The 27,851-nt window shown below is 41.5% G+C and overlaps 2 protein-coding genes across 3 annotated transcripts; one reads left to right on the top strand and one right to left on the bottom strand.

Moving 5' to 3' along the window:
• The first annotated feature begins 120 nt into the window (after positions 1-120).
• LOC131109048 (olfactomedin-4-like) lies at positions 121-11,098 on the top strand. 2 transcript variants are annotated; one of them, XM_058060589.2, is made up of 7 exons: positions 121-323; positions 410-529; positions 643-861; positions 2,184-2,337; positions 2,918-3,145; positions 9,091-9,259; positions 9,343-11,098. In XM_058060589.2, the coding sequence occupies exons 1-7, from the start codon at positions 270-272 to the stop codon at positions 9,776-9,778; spliced, it is 1,380 nt and encodes a 459-aa protein (XP_057916572.2). In that variant the 5' UTR covers positions 121-269; the 3' UTR covers positions 9,779-11,098. The 2 variants fall into 2 exon arrangements, with proteins under 2 accessions (XP_057916572.2, XP_057916571.2); XM_058060588.2 differs by having other exon boundaries at positions 407-529.
• Positions 11,099-17,643: 6,545 nt separating this feature from the next.
• On the bottom strand, positions 17,644-25,493 carry LOC131108843 (voltage-gated potassium channel regulatory subunit KCNG3-like). The gene is made up of 2 exons (XM_058060221.2): positions 24,798-25,493; positions 17,644-19,631 (listed from the first exon to the last, which is right to left on the bottom strand). The coding sequence occupies exons 1-2, from the start codon at positions 25,370-25,372 to the stop codon at positions 19,004-19,006; spliced, it is 1,203 nt and encodes a 400-aa protein (XP_057916204.1). The 5' UTR covers positions 25,373-25,493; the 3' UTR covers positions 17,644-19,003.
• Positions 25,494-27,851: the final 2,358 nt, after the last annotated feature.

Below are 27,851 nucleotides of genomic sequence, written 5' to 3'. Positions count from 1 at the left end.
CTTTCATCTCCAATCACAAAACTTCACTGCAGATCTTTTTGTGCAGTGTCGTACTTTAAATGAGGCAATGTCCTGAAATATGTGCTGTGAGATTCTTCCCGTTTTTTGTTCATGTGGATTCACAGTTCCCTTTTTATGTCAAAAGCAAAGCAATTCCGGTTTTCCAAAATCGAAAGCAAAAGGTGGAAGTGACCATGTTCACATTGATGCAAAAAACAAAAACGTGCATTCAGAGTCCCCTTGCATTCTTCATTCAACTGTAAGCCGTCATGAAGTTCTACACTGTCCTTCTGCTGTGTTCCCTGTTCAACTTCACACAACAGGTGAGACACATTATTAAGCATACTAGTTTGCGTTATTACTGATATATTTCATGTTTTTGAAACTTGTATGAATGTTTTGTCAGCAGAGTCAACAAAATCGCTGTTCATGCGCACTGACTAACAAAGAGAAGGCATTCCCTCATGACACCCTCAGCTCAGTGAACGACGATGTGTCACAATGCAATCACGATGTCACCCCACAGAAGGTGAGTTATTTGCTTCATATTGTAAGATTTACAATGCCATAATATATACTATAATACAATGGAATATGCTTAAATTGGTCCGACATACCTATGTGACCTACTCTTGGTCTCAGGCTCAGGAAATTGAACGCCTGCTGCTTGGTTTGGAACATCGTTTGCCTCAACTGCTAGAAGACGTGTCAATCTTGGAGAAGGAGGATGATGGCGATCTTTATGGAGTTGTCAGTCTGCAGGTGATCGAGAATGAGCTGAAGGAGATCAAGGAGTATGTTGACAGGCTGAAAAGAACCACCCAAGGATACCAGCACCTTTCCACTGACTCTGCCAAACAGGTGCGTTTTTCCCCTGTGGTTTAATGGGGGCTTGCAACCATGATTATAGTCCATTATATGAACTTTTTAGATGGCTCTTTGATAATACAAAGAACTGTAAATTTAAGTCCATTATTTACTTGGAATGCAAGAGCTAACCGTATCTTATCAACCTTGTTGCTTCCTACTGCAATAAACATGCATTTTAGTTTAAATTGGGTCTAGTGTATAATCTAACACAACAATCAAAAATCCATATCTACTTATGTATAATCTACCCTCCAACTGTCACCTGTTCCACTCCACTCCAACCCACTCAATAGAACTTCATGTCTTTTTGAGATAGCACACCCTATCAATAATTGACCTGTTAATGTGTTCCGTGTAAATCGGGGTGGCTGCAGTTTTTTTTTTTTTACATATTCAACAGTTACGGCCTCCAGCGCACCCCCCCACCCCCACCCTTCAATTTATCTATATGAGGCCCTCAGTGTATAATTACGGATATCCCCCTCCAATCTCTGGCAGACATCAGCGGCTGTCAACATTGCAAAATTAAAACCCAAACTTTTGCTTGTACATTTATTTTTGCCTGAGACATCTGGAGAATGGCCTTTACAACCTATGTCAGTTTGTTGACAATTGGTTTTCCTCCATTTGTGCATTTGTTTAGATTCTTTTGTTTTCACACCAGTGGTCGGCTCCGTGCAGCTCTTCAGCATCCTTGTTGCAGCTCCCACGCCAAGCTCTGTGATTTTTTTAACACCGAAGTGGGGGGAATGCATGTTTTCCAAAAGAATTTGAAATATCCACTCACCGCAAGTCTGTGAATGCAGCCACACCGTGTTCTGCCTGATGATCCGTGAGCAAGGGATAAGGGCAAGTGTGCTCATCAGTGAGACAGAAAAGAACATCTTGAGTGTGCTCCCTAACGATAACGATAACGATAACGATAACGATAACGATAACGATAATGATAACGATAACAATAACAATAACTATAACTATAACTACTATGTCCCTAAAAAGAAACATATCGCTGTGATGCTGGCTTATCCACCTTGATTGATATGTGCAGGCAAGAAATTATAGGCTATATGTCAACCAGAGTTGCTGGAGATAAACTGATGGAACTAGAATCAAAATAGCAAGCAAGTTTTTAAGGCAAGGCTCGTTAGTTTATACACACTACTACTGATACATGCTGTTTTGAATGCATTTCAAGTATTCATTTCAATATAAAACAATACAAAAACTAGCCCTAAAACAGTTTTAATATCTGAGGCACCAAATTCTCATGCTCCCAAGTGTAATCAGTGATATATTTTTCTCTGCTGTATCAGTTGACGAACCTGAGAGCGGAGCTGCAGGACTTGGAGCTGTATGACACCTTTCAGGTGGAGAAGAAACGACAAGATAACCAGCGCCTGAAGAGAGCCCTGTACGAGTGCAAGGGAGAACATGAACTCAACACGCAGCCCACACCGCCTCCACACGGTACACTCACCACGCTAACACTTCAAACCATAATGTCAATAATGTTTCTGTCACTGCAGAGCATATCCAAGGGGTGCAGGAATTTAGTTTTTTCAGCAAGAAAACCAAGTGAAAACAAAAAGCAACAAACAGAGCTGAGAATAAAATCTATAAAGTACTTAATTATAAATCATGAGATTCCAAAAGAGCTTAAGGTCGAGAAAACAACACAAAGTAGGAATGGAGCAACAAGGGAGTCAAAGAAGAAGACGACAACAACAGAGAAACAGTAATACAAATAACAACCAAAACGTACCAGTAACAAAGGACCTTAGCATACTATATTGGGGATGTATCACACACTATGACGATATAAAACGATATAACATATTTATTCAGTGGAGTATTGTATAAAAAGCTACAAACCTTAAGCGGTATAATGAAATACACTTGTCTCAAATTGTAAAGCACATTTATTTATTGGTAACAAGCTCGCTAACTATTCTAAAAAGTGGTCCATATTTGCATTAGGAAAGAAATAAGAATGCAGAGTTACAAAGTGTTGTATCGAAAACGTTGAAATGTTGCTTTTTTTCTATAGGTTTGTGTCCCCATGGCAGGTTTGTGAACATTACCGGGCCTGAGGTCTACTCAGCTGGAGAGTATCCTGGCTCCTACAAGTATGGAGCCTGGGGTCGTGACCCAAAACCAGAGGCGGGGAAAGAGAGCTGGTACTGGCGGGTGATGATGACCAGCAACAACAGATATGCCAACTATGTCCGTTTTTACTCCAGCCTGAGCACTCTGGTTGTTGGAGTGGGCATTCCAGGTATTGTGACAACAATACATTCTTCCACCAAGAATGCAGTATGTGCCTAAACAGGATCCATGAACTCCAATATTGGCCGCTCTTTTGGTCTCAAAAGCTCGACTGTTGTGACCATCATTAAAGATAAAGATTATAGTAATCCCTTGTTTATCTCAGTTAATAAGTCCAGATGTGACAGTGATAAGTGAATTTTTGCAAAGTTGGATTTATAAATTCTCGGGCTGTCAAATAATTACAAATTTTCATCTGATTAATCACTGTAGTCTCACTATGTCTGAAATATGACCATTTTTACAGTATTTTTATTGAAAGAAAGAAAACTTAAAGGGCAGGATGATGTACTATATTTGGATGTATTAACAACTCAACTCACAACTCAAATTTCAAATGAAATGAAGAGATAGCCCACATGTCTGAAAATGTATTTACCAAACATTGGTAATTCATTTAGTTTTTGCCTGAAGTCAGCTGGGATAGGCTCCAGCACACCCCGCGACCTTAATGAGGATACACGGCACAGAAGATGGATGGATGGATCCTTTATTTGATGATTATTTGAATCAGATTTGAACTGTTGTATTATGATCAATGAGGAGTTGCGTTCAAAAATCACCAGATCATTTAAGATGAATTCACATGTTTTGAATTTTGTGGGATTTCCCAGCATCATAAATGCAGTAAAATGCACTGAGCATTAAGGGTTACAAAGTGAGTGACAACAATATCCACTTATTACACAATTTGCCTTTAACCTACGTATATGCCTATATGTTATGGTGAATAATTCATGATATTTATCTACCCTACTGCAATGCTTATAAAGCTAGCAGTTAGCAACATAAACAAATGCACAGCAACATAACATGTCAGCTATAAGCAGTACACCAAACATACTGAAATAGCATGATAACAATAGCACTAATTAGTGGCAATGGCTAGCTTAGCTCAGCAGCTAGCCACTGAATCACAACACACTCCAATATGACGCTGCAAAGTGTCTAGGATTGAAGGAATGAGAAATAACCAGAAAATAACCAGGTCACGTTTATAAGCGCACACTGAAACCTGCGTGGCTGCCCTGGGGCATTCAGGTGCCTGTCTAGTGTCGTACTAAACGGGAGCTGCATTTAATCATACTCACTTAAAGCAGCAAAAGAGAATGGACACTAGTAAACCAGTCTTTTGTACAAATGTTTATAGTATTTTTAAATATATTGTCCTTTCCAGTTTACATGTAATTGTGATTTAAACAAGAATAACAGCAAAAAAAATTAAATGCAGCTCGCAGGTTGTGATGTTCAAGGTGTTCGTGAAAGCATCTTGCGATCTGTCTAGTGCAGTGGTCAGCAACCCACGGCTCTAGAGCCACATAGTGCTGCCCTCGTGGCTCCCTGGAGCGTTTGAAAAATGTTTTGAAAATGGAAAAAGATGGGTTAGGGAAATATATTTTTTGTTTTAATACGGTTTCTTGTAGGAAGACAAACATGACACAAACATTCTTAATGTTTTCCAATGCTGAAAAAATGTGTCGAGTAAATATTAAATTTAATCATTTCTGTCAACGAAGATTTGCGTCATAGCCTACGACACACCTTTCTGTCAGCAGGGCAGGATGCCAGGCAGGTGGCTGTTGTTGGATCCCAAAGGGAAAAGAGCAAAATAACTGAGGAGAACAGAGGATTCAACGTTTCTTGGTTCTGAATCATTTGCATTCATTGCATTCATCTTACATGCCCGATGTTGAGAAGCTGACCAGTCATGTCAGAAAACAGAAGTCACATTAAACGGGTAAAAGCACAATCCTGTCATAGGCACATATTTAGTAAGTGGCTGTTTTTATCAAGTGATTTCTGATTTTTTGTCAGTATATATTTGGAATGACACTTAGGGATATTATTCTGTTTTGTTGCGCGGGTTCAAGTGTTACAGGCATTTGACAGCTATGTAGGGTGAACTTGCCTGACCTTTGAACCAGGAAGTTCGTCCAGTGTGAAATGCGTCGGGGCTGGAATGTTAAAATAAAGTTGGTTGGAAGCAACAAGTAACATTTTCCTCCTCTACTAAAGTCAGGTCGCCTTTACTACGGTTTGGAGCTGAATAACACTAACAAGTTAACAGGAGGATAGCTACGTTGGTTGCGTGTCAAAAGAGAAAAGGACAGCTGCTGCGTTATACCCTTGCACTGACTTGCTTGGCATTTGCACTGAAATCAAACTGAAACTGTATTATTACTATATTATTTGATTTTATATACTTTACCGTTTCAAAAGGCTGCTGTTTTATTTTTATAAATGCTTATAAATGTTTTATTGCACTCTGTTTGTTGCCCAGATAAGGGGCACGTTATGCATGTTCAATTTTGTTGTTGTTTTTTCGAATCCTCAAAATAAGAATGACATGAAAAATGAATGAATGAAACATAATTGATTAATATTGTAATGAAGTTAAACATGAGGCGGCATCATACAACAGACATTCCCTACAGGATGCGCTGCAGAGAACATAAACATTTAATCATGAAGGCTCTTTATGTATTTGTAAACTTATAGTAGTTGACTAACTGATAGTAGGCTAATATAGCTAATATACATACAAATAGCATGTGTTACCTTCAATATAAGGCTTATGACTTTTTTGCGACTCCAACCGTATTTGTTTTTTTGGTCTACTATGGCTGTTTCAACATTTTGGGTTGCCGACCTCTGGTCTAGTGACAGTGATGAAGTGTTGCGGTGACGAATGGACTAGAGATGTGTTTGTTTTAGAGGTGAGATACATAAATGGTGTTTGAATTACACTGCTGTTGATGCGTTCAGCTCAGATTAAAGTTCACAGACAGAGTCTGTGACTCTGTGGGGAGCTACACTGTGCCGCCGTCTGTCGTCATAATAGAGAGCATTCATTTTCATTCATCATTCATTTGATGGAGTTATACCATAGATAACTTGTTTACAACATTCTAAATACCATATTTTCCGGACTGTAATTCACACTTTTTTTCATAGGTTAGCTGTTCCTGCGATTTATACTCCAGAGCGACTTATAAATAAAAAAATATAATTTCACAGACTGCCACTCTAGACGTCCCACCAATATCTCCTACTCCTTAACAATTCAATATTTAAACAGTAGATGTTAGCTTACAAAGACAACTGAGAACGACAGAACACAAATGCCCCCCAAAAGAAAATCATATTCTGCAGACTACAAGCTGCAAGTAGTGAAATTTGCATCTGAAAACAGTAATCGAGAAGCAGACAGAAAGTTTGGAGTAAGTGAGAAACTTGTTAGGGACCGGAGTGAAGCAGAGGCCATTTTCTTACTGCCATGAAGAAAACTAAACACTTACTGTACTTAAAACTGTTTGTTATGTTACATAAACACTGGACACCTTTTCTGTTCATGTTTATTTTTCGTGTAACTGAATAAGCATTGTTAGCATATCTTACACCTATTCAGCCTGTTCTCTATTCTTTTATTAATGTTAGAACTTGCCTTCCAAGATGATGTATGTCTGTTTTGGTCAAATAGTTTGTAAAATAAATTACCCACAAAATATGCAACTTATACTCCAGTGCAACTTATGTATGTTTTTTTCTACCTAATTATGCATTTTGGGCTTTGTGCCACTTATATTACGGAGCGACTTACGTATAGTCCAGAAAATATGGTGCACGTTTTAAACATTATTTCTTTCTTTTCTTAATTTATTTCAGACATGCATACTATGTTACATTATTCTTTCTCACATATACACTTACAATACAATACACTTACAATATCTATTTTTATATATACAGTGCATCCGGAAAGTATTCACAACGCTTCACTTTTTCTACATTTTGTCATGTTACAGCCTCATTCCAAACTGAATTAAATTAATCTCTTACCTCAAAATTCTACACAAAATACTCTATTATGACAATGTGAAAAAAGTTTTTTTTGACATGTTTTGAATTTATTAAAAATAGAAAACCAAAAAATCACATTTACATAAGTATTCACAGCCTTTGCCATGAAGAGCTCCAGCGTTCCTCTGTGGAGAGAGGAGAGCCTTCCAGAAGGACAACCATCTCTGCAGCAATCCACCAATCAGGCCTGTATGGTAGAGTGGCCAGACGAAAGCCATCAGACCAGAGAATTTTGTGCTTTTTGGCAAATTCCAGACGGGCTGCCATGTTCCTTTTACTAAGGAGTGGCTTTCGTCTGGCCACTCCATACAGGCCTGATTGGTGGATTGCTGCAGAGATGGTTGTCCTTCTGGAAGGCTCTCCTCTCTCCACAGAGGAACGCTGGAGCTCTGACAGAGTGACCATCGGGGCCTTGGTCACCTCCCTGACTAAGGCCCTTCTTCCCCGATCGCTCAGTTTAGAAGGCCGGCCAGCTCTAGGAAGAGTCCTGGTGGTTCCAAACGTCTTCCATTTATGAATAATGGAGGCCACTGTGCTCATTGGGACCTTCAAAGCAGCAGAAATTTTTCTGTATCCTTCCCCAGATTTGTGCCTCAAGACAATCCTGTCTCGCAGGTCTACAGACAGTTCTTTTGACTTCATGCTTGGTGTTTGTGCTCTGACATGCACAGTCAACTGTGGGACCTTATATAGACAGTTATTATATTTCCAAATCATGTCCAATCAACTGAATTTACTGCAGGTGGACTCCAATTAAGCTGTAGAAAGATCTCAAGGATGATCAGAGGAAAAAAGATGCACCTGAGCTCAATTTTGAGCTTTATGGCAAAGGCTGTGAATACTTATGTAAATGTGATTTTTTGGCTTTCTATTTTTAATAAATTCAAAACATGTCAAAAAAACCTTTTTTCACATTGTCATAATGGGGTATTTTGTGTAGAATTTTGAGGTAAGAGATTAATTTAATTCAGTTTGGAATGAGGCTGTAACATGACAAAATGTAGAAAAAGTGAAGCGCTGTGAATACTTTCCGGATGCACTGTATATTGATAGCTCTTTCATTTGCAATATAGACTTGATGACCAAATAGATTGATATGTGCGTAGTTAAAAATCATTGATTTTCTCAAAATCAGTCAAAATGGATTTAGCGCCTTTTGGTTGCAAGCTCTTCATATACATACACACATATCTACATATATATATATATATATATATATATATATATATATATATATATATATACACATACATACACACATACATGCACACACACAACACCTCATTACTACACATGTCTGAAAAGGAGCAGGAAGAAGCAAAGCTTCTTATTAGAGCCCTCTAGGCAAGAAATAACATCCCTATGGTCACCTTTACACTCATATTACCCAATATAGGAGACAGAAGACTCACATGCTGCTGTAAATGTGTTCCAGTGTTACGGGAGTTGAGTGGCAGACTGGAAAAGAACCAGTCTTTTGTGTTACGGTCGCATGAGTAGCCCGTATTTTTATTAGGGATTATTGTACCTGTTGTAAGATCATTCAAACCTCTAATAAAAGCCTGCTGTTCTGGTGATGAAGTCTGGTGCTTGTGTTTCTCACCGAGCATCACGTAATCTTACTGACACCTTATATTTGTATTTTTTTATTATATATTGGTATTTTTTAGTTTTTTGTATTTAGCCATTTTTATACCAAAAATGCTTAATTTAGGCAAAATATATAAAATTTGCTTTTTTGACTAATAGACCATATTCAACCACGAAACACAGATGATTTAGCAATGAATATATTTTTAAAAGCCGTGAGTTTGAAGATAGTTTTAAAAATTTTAAATGCGACGTGGTGAGGAATTTACTGTACTGAATGCAAAGGAATGCTCGGGGTCATTCACTGTATTTTATGTGCCTTTCATGTGTTCTATATACAGTGTGAGTGACTTAGGTATAATTTAGGTTTAGTATAGTAAACGTACAGTAAAACTCTTCTTACATTTCACTTGTTCGTAACAAGCCACTCTTGTTGTCTTCCAGATAATATCTTGATCCATGTCGTCAATCCAACCACCAACACCATTCAAGGACCAAACGTTGTTCTGTATGAAAAGGCCTTGTACTACAACTGTTATAACAAAGATGATGTTTGTCGGTTCAACCTTACATCCAAAACCATCTCCACGCTGGAGTTACCCAAAGGCACCAGGTGGAATGCTTCACTTAGTCTTGGTATATACAGTATTCATCATGTATGCAAGCAAAACATATAACATTTGTTTTCCTCTACAGATTTAACTCCAAGGGGAATTTCTGCCACTTGGAAGAATGCTACCCATACACTGACTTTGACTTTGCAACAGATGAGTCAGGTGTTTGGGTGATCTACACCACAACCCAGAATTTTGGCAACCTGGTGTTGTCCAAGGTGGACGAAGGAGATCCGCCTACGCTCAGCAAAACTTGGCATACCTCGGTCTTCAAGCAGGCGGTGACCAACACTTTCATGGCATGTGGCATTCTGTATGGGACACGTTATGTAGACAAGGACATGGAAGAGATCTTCTACTCATTTGACACCTCCACGGGAGAGGAGAAGTTCAACATTGGCATTTTCATCAACAAGATGGCCCCTAACATTTATTTCTTGAATTACAGCCCGATAGACAAGATGTTATATGTCTACACTGAAGGTAACATGGTATCCTATAAGGTTTTATTTGAATAAATGCAACTGGTGACTGAGCCATAAAATCGAGAAAAAAATTCAAGTGATAATGCAGATTTTTTGACATGAAGTTGTATGACATCCCCATCAGCAGTGAAGTGTATCATCAATGAATTGCCCTTGTACTTCATCCCGAGAGCCAATTGGATTTTATTATTGAGGAACGAACATAAGCAGCAGTGCACAGTGATAGGACGGGAAAGATCGTACGTAAGGCCGAGTGATTGTGAGATCTGACTTTTTTCAAGGAGGCATTGTTACGTATGTGTGTAAATGTATTAGTCTTTTGAACACTTACTGTTTTGAGAAGCCAGACTCTTTACCTAAGTGACCAGAACTCTGCTCATGGACGAAATGATGGGTAAGTCACCGTTGATGCACTATGCTGCTGATGGGGTTGTTTTGGAATCTTGAAAGAAGTGTGTGTGTGTGTGTGAATCTTTGAGGAATGTTGTACAGTGGAGCCAATCAGTATTGTTTGTAAATGTATTTACGACAGTCCATCATTTTATTCAGCAATAATAAAATAATTTGCATTTACTTGACGGCAATAATTGAGCCCAAAGAAAAAAAGTGTTGATTGAGAAAGCCTTGTTGGCCAAGGTCAGATGTTTCTTGTTTCACAATCAGCCTCCAAACACATGCAGTCCACTTGATGCCAAAGAGTTCAACTTTGGTCTCACGTGACCACACCACATTCTCCCAATTATTTTGTGTCATTCAAGTGTTGATGGTCAAATGTCAAACGAGACTGTACATATCAATCCATTACAGCACAGTGTCTGACTATTATTTTTGCTGATTGTGATCCCAACTCCCTTGGCATCATTAACCAGCTACCCCCATATCATTCTTGGCTGCTCCCTCACCTTTCTCACAATCATCCTCACCCATCGCTACACTAGGTCACTACACCGCCACTAGTTGCCGTATTGTGTCAGACAAGGCTGTATTGCCTTGTCTGACACACAGCTGCAGATATCAGCGGGAGAAGAATGCACCATAACTAGAGACCCTCTCACTGCCGCAGTTCTCGTTGTGTTGCATGAGAGCATTTGGCCCACAATGAGGACTCACCGGCAGTAAATGGTGGGAAAGCATACTGGGCGGCAGAATCACAAAATCATCCAAGGATATCAAACTATTGCAAGTTTGAAAGGATTAGTATTGGTATCTGCTTTGGCAATACTGGTCTTGTATTTACTTGGTATCAGGTGGTGCAACCTTAATGTATACCATACAAAAAGGTTTGATCTTAACATGTTAAAATGACGAACATTGCTTAGAAACACTTCTTCTCTTTTGGGCTGACTCCAACTAGCCAGTAAGCTTTACGAGCCTAGCCCGTGAATCACAGCTCAGACAATAACACTTCCATCGCTATGTAACAACCAACAGGAAACATTTCTGATTTTAAGATGCTGTAAAATGTATTTTTGTACTAATTACATTAAAGTCAAATACAGTATCATAAAAATGAAAATGTTTTGGTCTGTTTTACCAATTAATTTCTCTCAGCTTCTTCCTGGTGCAACACATTGACAGCCTGCAGACCAACGCGCAGACACGAGAGGAGGAGGAGGAGGAGTGACACGATGAAGCTGTGAAGAATGTGAGTGGGCTCTCAAGGCCAAAAACTAAATAAAACCTGCAAAGAGCTGAAATGGAAAAACTGAAGCCATATCCGTTTTCACCTCAACACGTCCACAATCCAAACACAGCACAAAACTTTGAATAAAACAGTTGTAACAATGTAAAACCATGTACACAACTTCTATCAGAGAAGACAAATCATTTCTGACTCATATGTGAAAACAAGCCGTGTCATTATCACACCTTTTCTGTCTGTTGTTGTGTCTCAAGAATATTTTGTAACGTGTGACAGTGTTGATGATATGATAACTTCACACTCGCTAATGTGTTTATAATGTGATGAGCTCAGTTGCTGTCATTAATTATCTGTCAATGAGTTCTATTTTCTTTATTGACAGATTTATCTTTTCAATGCTTGGATGGTAGATGATGGATGATATAGTGGAGCAGATTAGTAAAATAATCTTTCATTTTGTAATGTAAGCACAAAGTGAACACAGACCCGCCATCCACCAGTACAATCCTGGAGTTTGTTTTTCAGAGAGGTGAACCAAACAAATATGCACATGAGAGGTGAAACAAAAAGAGGGAAATGCAATGTAATAGTCCGTCTGTGCAGCATGGAAGAAAGTTAGCTGGTGGGTCCAAGGACCACCAAACAAAGTGGGACAAATCATTGCTTGCAACAAACAAATTAGGGCTGCAACAATTATTCGGATAATTGGAATAATTTGAATAATTCCAATAAAAAATAGTCTATTTTTTCTGTTTTGAGGAATCGCATCACTGCCATGCGTACATCAAGAAAGATGTGGGTGTTTGAAGATGCGGGAAGAACAGGGTAGAAAAAGTGGCAAGGCAACGAAAGAGAAGGAAACTAAATGTGTTACCTAATAACTTGGAGTACCAACTGCAATATTTTTCCATCAAGCTCAATGGAGGACCGGAGGCCAGAGTGCTCGTTGTCTCGTAATGACTGTCGTTATTACAGAGGAGCTGTCACGAGCGGGCTTCACCCCCTCGTGACTGCAGATAAAGGCATGGACTTTGAGCTGAAAGGTTACAAGATGACCTGCATCAACAGGAGACTTCAATAGTTATCTTCGAAATCCACACAAGAACAAGGTAATCCCTGATTTCATAGACACAATGTATTGCATGAGTTTGTTTCCCCAAATCACCAGACCAAGTATCATAACAGACCACTGTGCCACCTTAATCGACAATATATTCACCAATGACTTTGATAGCAATACCACTAGTGGCCTGCTAATTAATGACATCAGTGATCATCTTCCAGTGCTTACAATTTACAACCATCATTATAACAAATGACTGATGGAGACTACAAAGACTGTCCAAAGACAATGTTTACAGGACAGAGTCAACGCGTTCAAGAAGGATCTAGAAGAACATGGGAATGTGAGTACAGTGCCAAGGATGTGGATGTGGATGAAGCATATGAACATTTTCTACATATATGAAGCTGTACGTTAAGGAGCAAAATAAAAACAATCCGCCATGGATGACAAAAGGACTTACCAATGCTTGCAAGAAGAACACACAGGAAATTCATCACTGGAAAGAAGGAATTCCAAAACTAAGGACAAGGGAGGAAAGTAATGAAACAATAGAAAGGAACTCTAATTCTATATCCTGACAGATGAAACAACAATGAAATCATTTATATTGTCAATAATTGTAAAGCAAATTACCTTATACTTCTATATGTGTTAAAAAAAATTGGAAGGCAGGAAGTGAACAAATGTAATAGTAACTGATTGTAAAAGTAACAGATGGAGGGGTAGGCTTTAATAAGCTTTGCTTCTTTCCCTTTGGACATGTGGAACTGTGAACTGATTATGTGATGCATTCCATTGTAACCTGATGCATGTTGAAATAAAATTAAGCCATTACCATATATACTGCATATATACACTGCTCAAAAAATAAAGGAAACACTGAAGTAAAACTGCATGAATCAAATATTTGTATTAAATACTTTGTTCTTTCCATAGCGGAATGTGCCAGCAACAAAATAATAAACACAAAAACACAAAGATTATTCATGAAAATCAAATGTATCAACTCATAGAGGTCTGGATTTGGAGTTATACTCAAAATTGTGGAAAAACACACTACAGGCTGATCCAACTTTGATGTTTGATCCAACTTTGATCCTTTATACAAGCAAATACAGCCATTGATGTGCCATCCATCCTGCCATCCACAAAGGCATGGTGGCATGCCATCCTGGATGGCACATCAATGCGAGCTGTGGCAAGAAGGTTTGCTGTGTCTGTCAGCGTAGTGTCCAGAGCATGGAGGCACTACCAGGAGACCGGCCAGTACATCAGGAGACGTGGAGGAGGCTGTGGGAGAACAACAACCCAGCAGCAGGACTGCTACCTCCTTCTTTGTGCAAGGAGGAACATCCGCCGCCTCATCAGGAGCATGTCCAGGCGTTGTAGGGAGGTCATGCAGGCACACGGAGGCCACACACGATACTGAGCATCATTTTGACTTGTATAAAGCATCAAAGTTGGATCAGCCTGTAGTGGGTTTTTTCCCAGTTTTTCGTATAACTCCAAATCCAGGCCTCCATGGGTTGTTACATTTTCATTGTGTGGTTTCATTTTGTGTGGTTTTCTTTTTAGCTGTGTACACACACACACATACAAATATATCCATTTTTACTGTATTTTATTTAAAGAAAGGACTGGATTATATATTTTTGTATGTATTAACAGTGCCAAATTAACTGAACATTTAAATCAAGTTTAGAGATGGCACACGTGTCTGAAAATCTATTTACACTTGTGTCTTTAATGACAGAATATTTGAATCAGACTTAAAATCTGTTATTATGGCATGCTATTTGAATGGGTTTAGTGTACTGTAGGGCTGTGAATCTCATCCCTGAGGACGATTTGATACACATTTTGATGCACTGCCAGTGATATGATATGGTAATGATACATGGAATTTTCTGGCGATACGATGCGATACGATTCACCCTTTTCACGATGCAATACAATGCGATAATCATTTAGTTCAAATCAATGAGATCCATTACGATGTGGTGCAATTTCTTGCAATATGATGCAATTCAACATGATGCAAAAAAATTGTAACTCCAATTTTGGTCCTACAAAAAATATTTGGGATTATTTCTTATAGGCACTTGGCAGTAAATTCAACAAAAGGTCGTCTTTTTTACTATGCACCACTTCTTGCTAATTGTTTTTGCCATCTTAAAACAGCAACAACTTTTCAAAAACAACTTTCCTCACACTTTCACATCTAATACAGGCTAATACAGTAGTGAGGAGCAGAAAGTGTAAAACAACTTACACCATTTTTAAAATTGTTTCAAAATTCAATTGCCACCACTTATATAGTACATGCATAATAAAGACGTTGATGTGATGTTCGGAGTGTCCTTGAATGCATCTTGCGGCGTCGTCGCAATGATGAATGGACTGGAGACGTGTTTGTCTAGGGTTCGAGATACATAATATGGTGTTGGAACTTCACTTCTGTTGATGTGTTATTAAAGGGCATCAGACTGACTGTCGGGAGATATTCATTAGTCATTAACAGAGACTGGCTTGCCATGATCCCACGTCTTAAAGGGGAATGGCACTTTTGGGGGAATTTTGCCCATCCTTCACAATCCTTATTTATTTCTAGGGCTGGGGCGACGCGTCGATGTCATCAGTGAAAAAATACAACGCAAGAACTGCATGTCTATGCATCAAAAAATGGCACCGGCTGCCGCAGCATCAAGAAGCGGTAAGAAGAAAATATCTCGCAATAGGATGTCAAACGTATGGGAGTACTTTACACTTAAAGGTAATGATTCAGTGACCTGTGCAAAATGGCGATGGCGTACCATAAAAGCACTACCGCGATGCACCAGCACCCAGGAGCTGCTTGTGTGGAGGAGAAGACACCGTACGTTTTCAACTTTTTTTCTTTCCTTGTTTGCAATGATTAAACTCATTCGTCCAAACCACCACGTAACTTGTGCTCCAGCCTCACACACAGAGCATGTGCCCACTGAAACACACATACGCACACACGCACGGAGTGAGTGGTGGTGGAAAGCAAGAGGGAAAGACAAAGTGCTCTTGCAGGAACACACACACACACACAGCTGCTATTATTTTATATTTATTTTATGTTTGTACTTTGATTCAGAGTGTGCTTTTTGCACAATAGTTTAATTTATTGAAAGAAAGTTTAATTTATTATTTTTGTTATTATAGGATTCAATTGTGAACTTTATTGTTGTATTGTTCAATACAATACATTTTTGAACATATGAAAATTGAAAATATATTGGAAAGAAGAAATTTGTGTTTTATTCATGAAGGAAAATTAGCATACATTTCTATATAGGTCAAATTATGGGGAGATAACTGAATCGAAATCTAATCATTCATTCATTCATTTATCTTCACGAGGGTCGCGGACGTGCTGGAGCCTCCTGTCTTCGGGGGAGAGGCGGGGTACACCATGGACTCGTTGCCAGCCAATCACAGGGCACATATAGACAAACAACCATTCACACTCACATTCATACCTATGGATAATTTGGAGTCGCCAATTAACCTAGCATGTTTTTTTTGGAATGTGGGCGAAAACCCACATATGCACGAGGAGAACATGCAAACTTCACACAGAGATGGCCGAGGGTAGAATCAAAGTCAGGTCTCCTAGCTGTGTGGCCTGCACGCTGACCACTCGGCCGCCATGCATTTAAAAATGAACCGTTAGATTTATTGATGCATTGAAAACTATTTTGCAGATTAATCGATTACAAAAATAATAGTTTAACCCAGCCCTATTTATTTCCCTGGCTTACAATGCTGTCATTGGGATACACCTATTTAGACTATGAACTCTTAGGAAAACCTCTCACCACATCGTTTGATATCCTTGCTGTGATCATGCATGAACACGTACACTGATGATAACATGTAATAGTTGCAGTATCTTGCTGTATTTTGATGATTTGTGTCCCAAGTGAACGATGGCAAATGAAGAGAGAAAGGGAGGGTTCTGAACCTAATTTAATCTAAAGTCAGCAGGCTTTGCAATGAAAGTCAAGCCAACAGGAGTTGTGGGAATAAGTTGTGTCTTAAAAATACTATATACATATTTTATTTATCAATTATTTAAATTTTTTGGACATTTAAAAGCTATAACTCTTTTTTAACGAGTATCCGGCTCATCCCTACTACTGTACTGTTACATTGTGTACAAATAAGTTTGCTGCCTTAAATCTTGGTCCTGTGTTTTATTCAGAATCATGATCAGCAAATTAAAAGCAAAATAATTTGTCTGTATTGGTATCGGCATTATAAGCCATGAATGTACCAGAATTGGCAGTACCCAAGTAAATACAGCATTCATTCATCAATGTAAGGATTTCAGACTTAAGGTGTAAAGTTTGAAGGAAAATCTGCATGATGACTTCAACCCTGCAGCACTTTTCAAGAAGGACAAGAGTGAGATAATCAACATCACACTCCAGCAGCTCGAGGAGACTGACATTTCTACCACTTCATCTTCCTGCTGTCTCCATGGAAACTATTTCCAGTGTCCAAACTGTCCAACATATTCAGTTACAGTCTGCTTACGTGGCTTACAGGATTTCCGGGTCTGAAATGCAGGGGAGAAACTGTTTTTTAAAGATCTCTGTGTGGAGTTTGCATGTTCTCCCCGTGCATGCGTGGGTTTTCTCCGGGTACTCCAGTTTCCTCCCACATTCCAAAAACATGTTAGGTTAATTTGCGACTCCAAATTGTCCATAGGTATGAAAGTGAGTATGAATGGTTGTTTGTCTATATGTGCCCTGTGATTGGCTGACGACCAGTCCGGGGTGTACCCCACCTCTCGCCCGAAGACAGCTGGGATAGGCTTCAGCACCCCTGCAACCTTCATGAGGATAAGGGATAGAAAATGAATGAATGAATGAGAATGAGAGAATGCATTTGACAATAAGGCTTTCTATAACAACACATCTTATGAAGTCAAAATGGCTTTTGACGAACTAACTAACTTTAACTTTTGACTAATGATGTAACTTGCACCCATTGCTGCACACATTATTAAATTTTACACTTACTATTGGGATCATTTTCCAGTGATGGGTCATGAAATGAATTACTATTTCAAATGTTTCAGACAGTGAAATGTGGCACTTTATTGTTCACTGATATCGACAGTATATCAAAGATGTGGATGTCACTTCAGTCGTCATTGTTCATTACTACTTCTGGGTTGGTCCCTGAATGCAGAGACAGATGCAAGGTTGGCAAAAAATAATGTCTTTAATACTCACAAAGAGCGCAAAAGTTCAGGAGCAACAATACAACACAGGAATGAGCAGGCAAAATAAATGAAAGACATTTGATAAGACAGAAAAGGCACAAGCGGACTAAGGATAAAAAGAGATACTACGCATGAGACAATTACAAAACCAGGGGTTGAAATACGAGACCATTACAGTTGCTAAATAAGGAGATTGATGAAGGAAATCAGCTCTTAAAGCTCTGGTCATTGAATGTGGTCATGTGGAACACAATAAAGAGTAATAATCTGGTGTCTTCATGTAGCAGCCATTGTGCTTTGGAACCTCACAAAATAGAGCGCGGCTGCAGAAGGACGTTGTAATTATCAACCTGGGTTTTTTTCATCATTCGATAAATTGATTTATCTGTTATTTATCCGTTATCGTGATAGTTGTGCATTGAGTGGTTGTCAGGGGTGGGTGTTTGGACCTGGTTATCATCTACCAAATTTGGTTCTTGTGACATGGACCCTAAAATTGTATGTGAGGTTGAAAAGTTCTGACCAAACAAAATTGGTGTCACCTTAATCCGCATTTCAGGCTCTGGAACCAAAGACCTTGAGAAGGAGTGGACCTTGTCCAAGGGGAGATACGGCAGTTGGTTTTGGCTTATTAATATCAGCTATCAGCGCACCTCGATGCCAATGTAATGGGAGTGTCACTTCCCTCCACCTTTGGGTCACAAAAAGGGTGCTCACTGTCATTTATGTGGCAGCACCAAATGGCAGTTCAGAATACACGGCCTTCTTGGAAGTCCTCACAGTGGTGCTGTAGAGCACCTCCACAAGAGACTCAATGGTTCTCCTGGGAAACTTGTTGGCAATGATTGTGTGACCTGGATGTGGGTGTTTGGGAGGAACCGATTCCCTGATCTGAATCCGTGTGAGTATACGTTATTGGACTATCATGAGAACCACATTTGGGCAGGACACATTAGGGCACAAGTCTATGATTGACTTTGCATGGGCTTCAGACCCTTCCAGGGCACAGGGCCCAACCAGGAGGTGGCCCTAGGGTAGACATTTAAAGAAATGTTTTGACAGTTTTTGTCCATTTCAATTTGTATTTAACAAAAGTGTTCCTCAATGTAATCCTGTACTTCCAAATTGTTTACACTAAGAGGGAATAAACATTTCAACAGTTCTCAGTTTCTTTCAAAAACATTTTGATAACCAATTATCAGTATAATCTTCACCTGACCTGTCCCACGTCCATTTGCTCTGAGTCAAAACACTTTGGCTAATAGTTACTGCTGAGGCTTAATTTGTCCTTCAGTCAATGAAATCAGTTGACAAACTACGAATGCATCGGACTGAGCGCACCTTGAGCTCATGGTAGCACTGCACAAAGCTGTGGTAGATGAAGGTGATTGGTAGAGCAAGAAGTACGATTCCGCTCACCACACAGAACCCACCCAGTACGCGACCGGCCACAGTTACTGGGTACATGTCTCCATAGCCCACCGTAGTCATGGAGATGATTACCCACCAGCTGGCAGCGGGGATGCTGGTGTAGTCTTGGTTGCCGCCTTCTAAAAGTTGGGCCAACGCACTGAATATGGCCATGGCGACAAAGATGAATACCAGAAGCATTACCATCTCACGATAGCAACGCCGCAGCGTCAGGCCGAGTGTTTGCAGGCCGAGGAAGTGACGCGCCAGCTTGATCACCCAGAAGATTCTCATGATCCGCAGCACACGCAGTGTCACACCGGCCCGCTGGAGCTGGGAATTCTCTCCAGTCAGATGTGTCACAGTAACAGAGATGTAATAAGGAGTGATGGCCAGCAGGTCAATGATGTTCAGGGGACGGCGCACAAACTCGCATTTGTCCCGAGACACGATGAAACGGACAATACACTCAGCAGTGAACCAACCTATACACACTGCCTCGATGATCCTTTAATCACAGAGAAGAGAGAAAGAGATAGAGAAAAAAATACATTAGACAGAAAATATGGGGAGACTGATCAATCAGATAGATGCAGCCTGGTGTCTGCATCTCTGTTGAGACGTTGCGGCGATGTGGACCATAAAGGCTTTGATTGGTCAGCGTTGAGTACATTATTTCCTTTGAGTACACAAATCATTCAGATGGCATACGGCCCACCTTTGCAAACCTTCTCCAATTTCAGATCAACATTTACAATTACATTAACTGTTGTTACTGAGCCGATAATAACCAATAATATTGGTGTAAGTACATTTTAGATAACAAAACAAATAAAGTTTGAATCATGAAAAACAAAAAGATAAGGGAGTGAGGTGAGTTGCTGATCCCACAAACCTCACTTTTTAGCTTTCATGTCAGTGGCGTGCGATCATGGGGGGCAGATGTGAAGAGTCTCAAAAACAAATAATGATAACATAAAATAAATATGAATATTTGTTCTTTGAATTTTGATAAATGTAATTTCTGTATGATTCCAATCAGGTTTTTTTATTTGCTGAAATTGTACATTTCCTAATCAAATACAGGGTAGAAACCTAAGATGCCACTAGCCCTGCCTACCAGTGAGAGCACTAACATGGACCATGGTGCATGCCAGCAGTGTTGCCAACTTTGTCGCTAAATCTGGTGACATTCCAAACCCTCTACGTGATTTATTTTCTCAAAAGCGACTAGCAACAAATTGAACACCTTTTTCTGGCATTGTTGGAGAGTTTTCTGGTATATGGGGACTTAAAAGTGAAAGCACGAATTGATCTACAGTTTCTGTTCTCACTGAGCTGTAGTGGGTGCTGCTCAGAAGTCCGGCACACGACTGAGAGCATTGCGGACCTCTACGCATCCATGAATTCTGCATGCGTGAGGCCTGATACAAATGGGGTGGATCTTGCTCTGTTTTACAGAGTGGGATCTAAAAAGGGATTCTTAAGCTTCATTAAATTACTATTCAGTACCCTTAAGTCTCATTTGGACTTGGTCACTTACCTGTCAGTGTGTCAGAAGGCAAGTCCGGATGGAATTATCTTTTAATTATAAATGTGGTTAAGATATAAAATATTCAAATTATTCCAGTTTCCTGCAGTGGTTGCCAATTTTGAGTTAACAAAACAATTATCAAGTTTGTTTGTAGTTATGCATGTAATTAAGGTGTTTTTACTCACTTCTTTATCTCTGCGAGGTTATACTTTTTTCATTTTTTTTTCTATTACAACATCATATGCAAATTATATGCAAATTAGCACATGACATCATCACATACACAATGACTTGCTTTCTACAACCTGTGCAATGCCTTTAATGTAAGTGTGACATAGTTTGTCTTTTGAAGCCTACTTTGCACTGAACAGTAAACACTGTTTGGATGCTTTAATGGTGTGTAACTAGACACACTCATTAGTGATAATTATGACGTTATCAATACTGCAGCCCCCATGGACATAAACAGACCCAAATTGTTATGACAAATTGTTTGTCATAGAAATTGTTGCTAAATGTCAACATCACCCTTTTAGTAATATAAAGAACATAGTGGGCTGGGACTAGATGAGTGGACCAAGACTGGTTGTCGACATAGTCAAGTTCCACTATATATCAATCAAACTCCAGGTTTAATGCTACTCTGGATACAATTTTGCTGAACACACTAACTCTGAGGCAAAACAGCAAAGGCTTAAGTGTGCTGCATTGCAGTCATGACGACTATTGATGCTGTTCCAGCTTTTCGGCTAGTGCTCAACAGGTGACTTGCAAATCTCTGTCCAAACAGCAGAAGCAGTGTTTTCCTGAGAGCGCGCAATCACAACCCTCATCCACTATTAAGTAACTTTTTTAGTATTAGTCGTGAACAATGGTGACTAAAGCAAGATCCAGATTGTTGGCGTTGGAACAACCATGACTATTATTTACGCTGCTGAATTTGATCTACTGTTTCTTGTGTTTTGCCTTGCTTTTCGGTGTTTTTTTGTGAGGGAAAAAATGAAAACATGTACAGTGGAACCTCGGTTAGCGTATACTCCATTTTTTCGGTTAAAAGGGACCTATAATGCAAATTTTTCTTACCTTCGTATTGAGTTGTGGCCTCCTATAAAGCAGCTATACACAATAAGGTCGCCCAGAATCTGCACCTATTCCAGCTGTATTTGCTTGGATTTCCAAAATGATCCGTTTTAATTTATTCTACCCACGGCTGCCTCTAGACAGGCCCACTCCACTGTGATTGGTCACACTCCCGAAGCGTTCCTGAAGACTTCCGGACTACTGCCAAATCCCATGTTCTAATTTTGTCGGTATAGGAGTTTATAATAAATTAATAAAGCCGTTGGAGAGCTACTTGAAAAGTGGTTACTGATAAACACTACCCATTTTTAAAAACTGGTGGAAACAAGCTATTAGCAACTCCAGACATCAGTGTCCTTGTAATTTGCACCCCACTTTCAAATGCGCAAACCCCATTATCTGAAACTTTGCATCGTTTAACATGATAATACAACATTCTAACTACATTTATAGGTCGGAAAAGTGGATAAAAGCATAATATGTCTCCTTTAATGTACTTTTATCACAAAAAGTCTTTGTTAGCTGTTATTAGCCTGCCAACACATGGGAACAGGAATGTTTTCAGCTTTCTGAAATCATTTGATTTACTTTATTTCTGTTAGATTATGTTTCAGATTGAGTTGGATCTTAACTCTTAGCATCTTAGCATCACTCTTAGATCTTAGCATAAAAATGCTAACCAAGGTTCCAATGTACTAAAGAATGTTTGTTTGAGGTTACAGTTTTAGTTTTGTTTGGAGGGTTTGTGTCACGCCCTGTGCGGGTTTGTGCGTGACAGTTTGTCTTAGTTTCCTGTCTGGGCTTTGGGTTTAACGTTTAACACCTTGTTGCCATGGTTACCCACACCTGTCCCTAATTTGTTCTCTATTTAGTTCAGGTGTGCGCTTCTCCCTGTGTGGGATTATTGTTAGTTTGTCCGTCAGCCAGTTGAGTTGCTTTTTCCTTTTGCTGCTATTATTGCACGAAATAAATATAATTTACCTGCAATTGGTCCTGCTCTCTGCATCCTGGGGTCGCACGGCAACACAGACATGCCGAACCGTGACAGAATAATCCCACCAAGTGACGACAACCTCGCGGAGAGCGATTTTCGGACCTGTCAGCTCCTCAAGGCTATGGAGGACGAGGAGATGGCGATGCCGCCATGGGAGATGGAGGACTTGGTGCGCGGTCCGGACGACATGTTCGTCGCTACGGCGTGGCTGTATCCCGGACCCACCGACGACGCTCCAAACCCTCCGCGACGCCGACGCAAGCTGCGGCACCACAGAGCGACGCCTAGCTCGTCTTCCCCTCCACGCCAAGTCGAGGTGCACCCGCCCTCATGCCCTGCCGGCTTCGACGAACCCGACGACGATCTCGCGGAGCTCGACGAATGGACCCGGCAGTTTTTCAAGGCGATGGAGCAGGAGTGTGCAAGGTACACGCCGCAGGAACTGGAGACCATGGTGTGGGGGCCGGACGGCACCCTAGTGCCCATGGCGTCGGTGTTCCCCGGTACCCGCTGCACACCCTCCGACGCGGCGGCGTTGCCGATGCACGGCACGTCGCCAAGAGGTGTGGCCGCCCTCTTCCGCCTCGCCATGTCAGGCCACGGCACAGCTCAACCCTCTCGCTGTTGCCGAGTCGCAGCCCGTCGTGCATTCCCCGACGGCTCCCGTGCCAAGTGGCGAGGCGCCCCTGATTCCTCCAGTGCCCAAGCCACGCAGCCCCAGGTGTTTCCAAGACCCGGCTCTCGTGCCAAGCTGCGTGGCCTCTCGGATTCCCCCAGTGCCCAAGCCACGCAGCCCCAGGTGTTTCCAAGACCCTGCTCCCGTGCCAAGCTGCGTGGCCTCTCAGATTCCTCCAGTGCCCAAGCCACGCAGCCCCAGGGGTTTCCAAGACCCGGCTCCCGTGCCAAGCTGCGTGGTGTCTCAGTTTCCTCCAGTGCCCAAGCCACGCAGCCCCAGGTGTTTCCAAGACCCGGCTCCCGTGCCAAGCTGCGTGGCCTCTCAGATTCCTCCAGTGCCCAAGCCGCGCAGCCCCTGGGGTTCCCAAGACCCGGCTCCTGTGCCAAGCTGCGTGACGTCCTGGATTCCGCCTGTGCCCAAGCCGCACAGCCCCAGGGGTTCTCAAGACCCGGCTCCCATGCCAAGCTGCGCGGCATCCCTGATCCCGCCCGTGCCCAAGCCGCGCAGCTTCAAGCCCAAACAAGTGGCTGCGGCCGGGACTGCTGACCTGGAGGAGCCAGTGACCCTCCTCCAAGCCTCCCTCCTCCCTTCCCTGGTTTCGGCTCCCTCTGAGGACGGCGTCTGGGATCCGCCTTCGAGAGGGGGGCTAGTACCACCTGCTGGGCTATGCTGGAAGCACAGCCCAGCCCGCTATTGGAAAGGGAGGATGGCGCCACCTGCTGGGGGAGTGAGGAGGCACAGCCCACTCCACCTGCAAGATGAGGAGCAGGGCTTGCTGGAGCAGATGGAGAGGCTCTGGCATGGACGACGCCTGCTGCTTCGCCGTCGCCGCGTCAGGGCCGGACGCCTGATTCTTCGCCGTCTCCGCGTGTTGCTTCTAGACTTCCTGCCGGAGCCCAGGTTCTACACCCAGGGCGCCCCCCTGAGGATGCCTACCTCGCTCTTGGTCGAGGGCGACGCCCTGTGCGGGTTTGTGCGTGACAGTTTGTCTTAGTTTCCTGTCTGGGCTTTGGGTTTGACTTTTGAACACCTTGTTGCCATGGTTACCCACACCTGTCCCTAATTTGTTCTCTATTTAGTTCAGGTGTGCGCTTCTCCCTTTGTGGGATTATTGTTAGTTTGTCCGTCAGCCAGTTGAGTTGCTTTTTCCTTTTGCTGCTATTATTGCACTGCAATTGGTCCTGCTCTCTGCATCCTGGGGTCGCACCGCAACACAGACATGCCGAACCGTGACAGTTTGTAGTCAAAAGTGTATTTATCAGTCATGTTTCTTTCTTTGTAGAGAAAATACGGCAACTGTAAATTTAGGCTGACATTTTTTCGTGATACAGCTGAACTGTATATCAAATTTCAACATCACTAATATGTTGTTAGACACAGCCTACAGTACCTGTGCTCATCCAGTGTTTCAGCAGCCTTCCACTCTGGTAAGGTGCTCGCACACAGCATCACCATGGAAATGAGGACAAAAAGCACAGACACAAAGGCCAGGATTTGTGCTGCCACTGAAGATGTGGGTTCCTCAAACGTCCTTCTCATCCTCTCCAGCCAGCGATCCTGAGGTTCTTCTGGGTCCTGTGGTTCCTCCTCAGGGAAGAAGTGAACAAAGCAGTCTGACAGACGTTCGTCCAGCCGCCGCTGGCAGCACAGTTGCAAGTCTGCACTCTCTAGGCCCCAGTAGAGCATTTCATTATAGAAGGACAGTTCACACATGTGCGGGACGAAGCGTAATTTGCCATGCTGCAGGTACAGCATAATGAAACTGAAAGCCTCAGAGTGCCGGTCAAAGAAAAACTCATTTCTGTCACGGTCGTAGTCATCGCAGAGCTCCAGCAACTCGCTCTCTGACACGCAGCGGTAGAGACGGCTCAGTCTGCTCAATGGGAGATGCTTCATCAGCTCCACCGAGAAGGAAAACCTGCGACCGCCAACATTGAGCGTACACAGACTGCTTCCAAACTTCATCTTCTGTCAATGGTTGTGTCCCTACAGTGTCCTCTTGTGTTTAAATACTTCCAAACTCCATCTTTGTTTGTTTGATGATAGAAGATAGATGGAACGTTCAGCTGTTCTAATGTCTTCGGTTAGCACTGTTCTTCATTGCTCTGTTTTGTCGTCTTCTGGCATGCTTGACTGAAAAGAAAAAAATGTTACAAGTTAGCAATGAATAACAAAAGCAAATACAGATCTTTGAAGTAGGAATAGCACAACATTTCCTTTCAAGGGAATTGTACCAAAACTCAGCATCATAATGCCAGTATCGACATAAACGATGTAAAACTAACTTGATGTGGATGCCTCATTCCCGTGCGAAACAAATGCAGACTAATCCACCTGCAACACGTACTTGAAGGTGATGTGCAAGTAACTTAGCGTCCTGACAGAGTCACAGAGTCTGTCGCTCTTTTGAAACTTTATTGACCTTAATGTGCCAACAGCAGTGCTCATTTCCCAACCCACGTTCTTAAAGCTGCACACATTTGTCTCTGTTGCTATCCACACCAAAAACACAACACTTCCTCATTATCCACCAATCATGCTGAGGTTCATTCAGGAATACTGGAATTTTGAATATGATGTGATGTTAGCAAACATCACATCACAGTAGTCATCACCAGAGTTGTCTGTAAGATCTTGCCATTTTTTTGCACATTTCCTGTGTTCTTCTGCAGTGGTCTGCAGCTAGTTTTGCTGTGGGCAACAAGACACATAAATACACAAAATGCCATCACTTTTGTCAGACTGACCACAAACCTCCATGAGATGATTGGTAGAAATTGCACTTTAAAAGGAAAAGTGAGTTTGTAATGGCATAACCAATCAGGTTTGGCCAAGGCTCAAAACAATGTCCTTTGAAATGAGAGTTGACTGTCAACTCATCCACCGTTGTGGCTCTTAAGGTACCAACATTCAACTGCACGCTTGCACTTTTACCATTTATAATATATATTTAAACTATTTAATCTTTCATAATCTTTTAGTCATGGGGGTTGTGCAGCCACTTAGAAGGCCAAAGGAATTGCTCAGCTAAGGTAATTGTATTTGTACTTTATTACATTAAGCAAGAGTTTAGAATGATGTTTTTTTCTAATGCGCAATGTTTTAACCCATCACTGTTTTTTATCCCACTATTTTATTGGTTTTATTTATTAAACAAAAATGTTTTTGGGATTTTCCCCATTATCATTTGGCACTAGCAACTCCTGCTTTTGTGTGTAATAGTTTTTTTTCAAATGATTAACTGGTGCTGTTATGTTAAGACTTGGTTTTGTTGCAGTGTTACTGCTTTTATCCAGGGTGTATGTGTTTAGTGTGGGAACATTTGTGTTTTTTCAAAATAATTACACTGGTTTAATGTGTCCAGCCATCCATTTTCTTCTGCTTATCATTTTCTTCCCGGTCCCCAGCCACTCTGTTTGAGTTCCACCAGGAGGACACTGAGGAGTCCCCAGGCCAGCTGTGAGATATAATCCCTCCAGTGTGTCCAAGGTCTGCACCAGGATCTCCACCTGGCCGGATATGCCCGGAACACCTCACCAGAGAGGCTTCCAGGGGGCATCCAGGCTAGATATCCAAGCCACCTCAACTGGCTTCTCTTGATGTGAGCTCCTATGGGATGGCCGAGCTCCTCACCTCGTCTCTTAGGGTGAGTCCAGCCACCCAGGCAGTTTGTATCCACAGTCTTGAACTTGCGGTCATGACCCAAACTCGTGGAAACATAGATCAACTGGCAAATTGAGAGCTTTGACTTCTGACTCAGCTCTCTCTTCACCACGATGTTCCAGTACAGCGATTGCAATACTGCAGATGCTGATCTCACGCTCCAACCGTCCTTCACTCTACTACAGTAAGGCTGTACAGTATGTTTTTCTGAAGCAGGATGTATTTGTATGTTTCTTATTTGCACAACCAAATGTATTAGTTTGGAAATGATGATTTGCATTTGCAGACCACACTGAGTTTGACTGTGAATTGTTGGCCTTGCGTATGTTGTGTGTGTGTGATTTTAACTCCATACCCAAGATACTTTTACTGCTGCACCTGGGGCAAGACCGAGCTCTCAATCCAAAGGGTGAAATCCACACTTTTCCAACTGAGAACCACGACCACTGAATTTATTGGTTTAATTTGTGAGCTACTGTGATTGGCTGGCTACCAGTCCAGGGTGCCTCTTGCCCGAAGACAGCTGGGATAGGCTCCAGCACCCCCGCGACCCTCGTGAGGATAAGCGGTAGAAAATGAATGAATGAATTTGTGGGCTAGTTAAGTCAAGTCAAGTTTATTTACAAGCTGGCAACAATTCACAAAATCCCCTGATCTGAACCCCCAACCAGGCAAAGAAAAACTCAAAACCCCATTCAGGGAAAAAAGGGAAATCACAGGGCACATATAGACAAACAACCATTGCCACTCACATTCATACAATTTGGAGTGGCCAATGAAG

This window comes from Doryrhamphus excisus, linkage group LG5 (assembly GCF_037039965.1).
Source record: "Doryrhamphus excisus strain RoL-2023G ecotype Guam linkage group LG5, RoL_Dexc_Guam_v1.1, whole genome shotgun sequence".
Classification (NCBI taxonomy): Eukaryota; Metazoa; Chordata; class Actinopteri; order Syngnathiformes; family Syngnathidae; genus Doryrhamphus; species Doryrhamphus excisus.
This window is presented reverse-complemented; position numbering and strand designations above follow the sequence as displayed.